We start from the raw sequence: 6,421 nt of genomic DNA on the forward strand, positions 1-6,421 counted from the left end.
GATAAAACACCTGCCTTAGATGTTAGGAGGAAGCAAGGTCGTATCTTACTCGTTTGCAGTCTGCATCAAAAAGTCAGTGTCTTTCTTTTTAACATCTTCTGACACTATACGAGAAGAGCCATCACAAGCCAGATCAGGGTTTCTGTGGTCTTGCATCTGAAGGAGTGCAGTGATGGATCCATAGGGAGGGATTACAAAAAGTAGGACAGCGCCCAACTTCTGACACTTGGTGCTTTAGAGATTTCCTGAGCTAGTGGTTGCATCTAGACCATGTGTTTACTGTCTGCAGATGGACGGCCCTCATAATTTATTATATAGGGGAGGTTGTATTGGAGTTGTGCCATACTGGGGGCTTCTAGAATAAATGTTTCTTAAGTTATGAAGTCACTGTTTTAATAGTAATAATGTGTGTGAGCTCTGCTTGTCTATTGAAGCTTCCTCTCTGGCAGACAGTCCTCTTCCCAATTTCTAGTCTAAAATAATATTCTTCCTTTCTCTGCCAAATGCAGTCCTCTCTAAATAGGAACATTTAGCATATTTCCCTTGATTTTCCCTTATGACATTGTAGATTCGCAACTTATTGTCCTTTGTAAGTGCTGTCCATGTCAATCGAATGGACGATACTAAGCAGCCACCAGCTATCTGGGTACAGCACTTGTTTGCTTCTTATCCATCATACTATTTCAGATGCCAAGAAATGTTTTAAATTGAACGCAGATGTCTCATCGAAATGAACCTGGTAGATGTAAGTTTCTAGATGTGCATTGCTTACAGCAGGAAGACAGTTAATTTTTCAAATGCATCCATGGGGTTTTGTTTCTAGGTTTTACAAGGCTTTTGCAATGGAAGCAGGTTTTGAGGAGTTCCATTTGTACCTGAGGCCCGTGCACTTCGAATCTGCATCTCAGAGGGAGAAAGCAGACCACCTCCTACCAATATTCATTACATCTCTTCTGGAAGATGACAGCTGTGTTGACAAGTAGACTGAACTTTTTTTGTGTTTCACAGGGCATAATCTCTTTCGATTGGATGGGATCAAGCCCTTAGTCTGCTTAGGCTCACATATAAGCCACAAAAACTTCAGTGTGTGAAATACATAAAATTATTCAGGCAGAAAATGTAAAATGCTGCATGATTTGTTTCCTTTTTGTATAGAGTCTGGGACTGAATAATGCTAATTTAAAGCTGTTGAGCAGTGAAAGCAAGGAAACTCCAAATTTGTGTGGAACGCTGGCAATTTTGGGACTAAAGTGCATTTTCTTTCAAAGCGAGAGATGCATATAATGGGGCTGGCCTGAAAGTGATTGCCCCAAAGCCCATAGGTAGCAAAATGGGACCTCAAAAACTGTTGTGAATAAAGTCCTTATTCTGAGCACAAAGAAGGCTTGTTCTCCTAGAGTTCTACTGCACTTCATAAAGTGGCATCTTTCATCTTTGTTTATCAACTCAGTGACTACTAGCCCCAATCTCTGCGGAAGGAAAAGGCTATTTATTATCTTCCCTTTTCCCCCTGGGAAAGTGATTGGAACATGCAGATTTTACGCTTGCTTTGATTTACTCTTTAAAGAGTTGGTAAATATATGTGTGTGTATACACATACATAAATACACCAGTTAGTGTGTGTGTGCCTGTGTATCTTTTAGATCAAGGTTTATGAGGAAGAAAGGAAATAACCTGTGAATTCTCTTACTAGATTCAGGGAGAGCACCCTGTCAGTCGAGGGCAGTAGGGCTCCCTTCCCACCTGTATTTATACCACCTGCAGTCCTGTGCTGTTGTTTGCATCCTATTCATTTGTATACACTCTAGCCTGCTGTGAAAATTGGGCTGTTCCAAACAAGTTTAGCAATTGCAAGCAACCTGGAATGAAACTTCAGCTGCTAATTGAATCGGGGCAGCGGTGGATGTGGTGGCTTCTCTCCTGGTTGTCTTTCTCTGAGTGATAATATGATTAAGTCTACTGTTTTATAATTATCTTCATAAAATTGCACTGAAAATTTGATCGTTAATGTGGCCTAATTCAGGAATCCTTACCGGGATGGAACTCTTTAAATCAGCAGAGTTTTGTCTGAGGAACTTTGTTAAATAAAGCAGGATGCCTGTGTGTGGCTGTATGCACACATAGTAACAACCTTTGGTGTAGAGAGTTCTGTAATGAAAGAAAATGACCTTACTCTTCAATGCTATTTTGCATACTTAGTCCTTTCCTCTATGTACGAGCGCATAAAAACAGTACCGCAGACTGCCAGGCCGTGGAGATTTCTTCTTTAAAGCTCTCCGCAAAGTCTTCTTGCCATCAACTTGGTCATGACCAGTACTCTGCAGCAGGGTGGCATGTAATTAAAACTTTGCCAAGGAAAAACAAGTATGTTTTATTTGGTATCAGTTCCTTTCCCAGCCTGTTTGCACTCAGCTGCACTGTCTGGCACTGTCCTGTTCTACAGAGTAGAGCTGAGAATACAACTCACTAAATACAAATGAATGAAATGCTTTCTTGATCTCTACATTTAGTCATGTTTCAATGATAACAACATATACAAATATAATAGAACGCTCTCCCTTACCCCACCTTTCATTAAATTAAGCTGCTGAAGTACTATGAGACAGAGAGCAATGTCTGTAAAGTAACCTGTCTTTTAAACGGCAGAGGAAATGCCTAACACATTGTTTTTCCTCTCCTTCTGTCCATCTGGAATAAGGAACATGCAACTTAGCCTGGCCTGTCAGGTCATTCAGAAAAATGCTCTTTTGGCAGCTGTTCAGCAAGCCTCCTTTTGTTACTTGGTCCAGCCTCCCCAAACCCTGGACATAAAGGTTAGCAGCATCTTCTTCCTCCCATTGCACTGGTAATAATGGGTTTTGTCAGACTTAGCCCAAAGAGGGTGCCTGTTAATTCTGCTTATAATCAATTGGATGGCGGTCCTGCGCAACACTTGGAACGGCATCACTGATGACTGCAGGAACTGCAGTGATTGTGTATTAGCATATGACATAAAAATAAACGGTGTCACATCAGTGATTTATTTAAAGTCTATTAGTTGGGTAAGTGATGAAGCATAGCTAAAAATATACCTCAAGAGAGGACTGAAAGAGGTTGGAGATGAATTGGATTCAAAAGGCATGGGTGAAATCTTATAGCCTGTGGTATGCAGTAAGGCTAGCAATCACAAACTGACCTTGAAATATGCATTCTTCTGGGATGGTGAAACCATCAGTTCCTGCTGCTTTCATTTGTCCTGTCTTCTGAAAACAGAAGTACGGTCAACACTATTTGCAATGGGAAACATTCATGTCAGCCTGATGCCATAATGTTTGTTCAAAAGCTACCTGCCAGGGTCACCAAGCCATTACTGTTCCTTGTCTTACATTTGGCTTTTTTTTTTTCATCCTGTGTTTAATATACAGCACTCAGGAGCTGCCCTTGCTTCATACATGCTAAATTGTTGTAGGGCTCTGAGTTGCATTTTCTTACGCAGCTGTTGTGTCTCTTCCAGAGACAGCTGCATTACAGTGATGAGCTAAGTGACCTCGTATGCAATTTTGAATTCATAAGCAAACAGAGATTCTTTAGGGCTTGTCTTGCCTTCTCTGGCCTTGTATTGACATCTCTTTCCACGTTCCTTAGGACACCCCATCCCTCCCCCCTCAGCCCCCTCTGCATCCCCGATGCTCCCCGTGCTCAGTCCCTTGCCACCAGGCAGTATCCTCAGCTCATTCCTGTGTATGGGAAGTGCCCCTGTTTTGCTGCCTAGCTGGGCAAGAAGCACTGCATTTTGCAGCAGGTTCGGAGCCGTACACGTGCTGACTGCCTGGCTGTCACGCTGGGAGCCCAGCTGGCCGCTGCCTCCTGGGAGCTGAGCGAGCCAAGCAAAATGGCTAGGGATCAAACTCTCCTTGCCTTTTCCCTGAGCAGGGGGTTCTCCTCACTAGCTGAATGCTGATTTTGCAAAACTGGAAGGAGCTTTATACCCTTGAGAACCTCTGTTCTTATGTCAAATGTATTTAAAATCAGTCAGAGGGTTCAAAAGTTGTTAGCGGTGGGTTGAACCAGCTAAGGGAATGAAGCTAAAACATTTCCTGTGTGACACTGGTTTCCTTCTGAGTTTAAAAATGAAAAGTAGACGTTATCGTGACTCCCCGTTGTCTCATTTTGGGTCACTCAGAGCTGCAGTGTGGGGAGGGGAGGGAAAAACGTCTCATGCAGCTGTGACTTGCAAGCTTCTGAGCATGAATTGCTGTTCCTAGAGCAGTGTCCTATACACTTTCTTTCCGTACACCGCAGGTGAATGTAAGGGGGGTCCTAGGGCCAACACTCACCCCAGAGACTGTCAACTGCACCAGAACAAACTTGTTTCACCACTGCATGGTTTGCATCCTGTCCCAACACGAGCAGGACAGTGATTCTGCACCCTACAGCTGAGATCCATTGGCCCAAACAAACTGATATCCTGATGGCCCACCAGAAAAAAGCTGAGTCTCGTGCAGACAGAGCCACCTGCTTGCTGCTGAGCAGCAACCCTTCCCACCACTGATCTTGTGCAACTTTTGGCAGCACACGGGCCATGTCCCAGGATGCTGCTGCACTCTGCAGCCACTTGGTGGGCACCCAGGTGTTGGCAGCTGGATGGCCAACTGTGCAGCCTCCCAGGGCTGGCCATGCTCGAGTTCATCCCAGACGCTGGTTTCCATTCCCTCTCATAGAGAAGTCTGAGATTCCCTGTCTTCATTTCTAATCAGATCCTGCAGCACTGAAATCCTCAGGGGAACTGAGCAACCTCAGTTTCTTTCCCAAATTGATCCTCTGCGCTGCCATCCAAAGCGCTAGTGTTGTGTGTCTCTGCTGATAACCATGAGTAGTCTTACTCTGGAAATAGCTCTTCATCCCCCAGTTGAAAAGGATTGATCTTCCAAACATTTGGAGCTCCTTTACTGTCTAAATGCTGAATGGTTGCTTTTCCACAGAATGGCAGCGACTATTTTTCATTTTCAGATGTCTCTTCTCCTCTGTAAATCATTTAATGGCTGCTGCATCCATTCTGGATCAGTTTTTGCTGATTTACAGTCAGTGGGTATTAGCTAATTAATCAAACTCACACACAGAGGACAATTAATACAACCAACAGAGGCAGTGATAAGGAGGTCATGCATCTGTTATTCCAGATTAACGTGTAAAACTGGAAAAAAACCTTGTATAAACTCCTTACATAGGAAAGAGAGATGGTTGGAGGATGTCACAGGCTGTGTCTGCACTGAGGGACCCACCAGTGCCATGGGTGGTATGGTTGCCCACCCGACACAGGCCAAGGCCGATGGCGTCTCCCTTCAGCCCATGTGAAGGAGAGCTGGTTGCATGATGCCAAGGGAGCTGTGTGCTCTGCAACACCTGCCATGGTCTGGCTGGTTAATAGCCAAGACCCATGGGCCGTGCCATGAAGGGCACACGCTTAACCAGCCTAGTCTCACCGTGCAATAAGCCCTCATGCAGAGCAGCCTGTTTAATACTGGTCTAGGACCTTCAGAATGGCAAACTCCCATGTATTTGTAACCTCAGTGCTCAACTTTTCTATACTGACTTTGTTTATAGGCTGAAATATTTCTCAAGAACGAAGACACTGCTCCTATCTGGCCATTTACTTCTAAGGCAGTTGCTGACCACTGTTTTTATAATACATGTGGTATGTTCCCTGTGCTCAGCCAAGCAGGAAGAATTGTTCTCTGGGCAATAAGTCCATTTTCTACTACAACAGAGCAAAGGTGTTCCTTGGTAGATCCATCTGCAAGCTGGCACTAACCCCAGTTACTAGTACTTAGTTAGGAGAAGGAACTCAACTCTCAAAATGTGGTGCTTTTTTCCCATTTTGGTCTTTCCCTTTCCCACTATATGCAAAAGACAACAGCTCTCCTTGATTTGCAGGGGAATAGTGTGCTTTTTTAGCTCCTCTGGACTTCCAAGTGCCTGTGCCACTTTTGAAATATGACTTCAAGAACTTGGAAAAGTACCACTTGTTCCTACTTGAAAATTAGCATTATTTTTATATAAATATGCAGAAATTTCTGAGGTTCCTTCATACCAGGAGCCACTGGGACTTAAATAGGTGGTGTGGGGGGGATGGGTGTAGTTTCTTGTGTTCGTGGGGAGGCAAACTGATTTTCCAGACAAGTGATCTAGATATACAATTACTTGTACATATTTGAAAATGGGAATATCTGGGAATATTCATATTTTATTTGCAGCTGATTGAATGTTGAGAATGTTGTCTGATTTATAAATGGGGCACTGCCCCTGAGTCTGCTGCTGCTACAGTTTCATTATGTCTGTGCTCAATGAGAAATGTTTTTTTTCTGTGACTTTCAATGATTCCAGTGAATTATTATATCATAAAGCTGGGGTAAATGAAGGCATACAGAATTGCAGATAGGCA

The 6,421-nt window shown here is 43.6% G+C and overlaps 1 protein-coding gene across 1 annotated transcript in view; it reads left to right on the forward strand.

Moving 5' to 3' along the window:
* LOC140649873 (uncharacterized) overlaps window positions 1-983 on the forward strand; it is a 36,779-nt gene extending 35,796 nt beyond the window's left edge. Inside the window, 1 exon segment of the mRNA XM_072857710.1 lies at window positions 824-983. Within this exon segment, the coding sequence (XP_072713811.1) occupies window positions 824-983 (160 nt within the window).
* The last annotated feature ends 5,438 nt before the right edge of the window (window positions 984-6,421 follow it).

The sequence above is a fragment of the Ciconia boyciana genome, chromosome 3 (assembly GCF_034638445.1).
Source record: "Ciconia boyciana chromosome 3, ASM3463844v1, whole genome shotgun sequence".
Classification (NCBI taxonomy): domain Eukaryota; kingdom Metazoa; phylum Chordata; class Aves; order Ciconiiformes; family Ciconiidae; genus Ciconia; species Ciconia boyciana.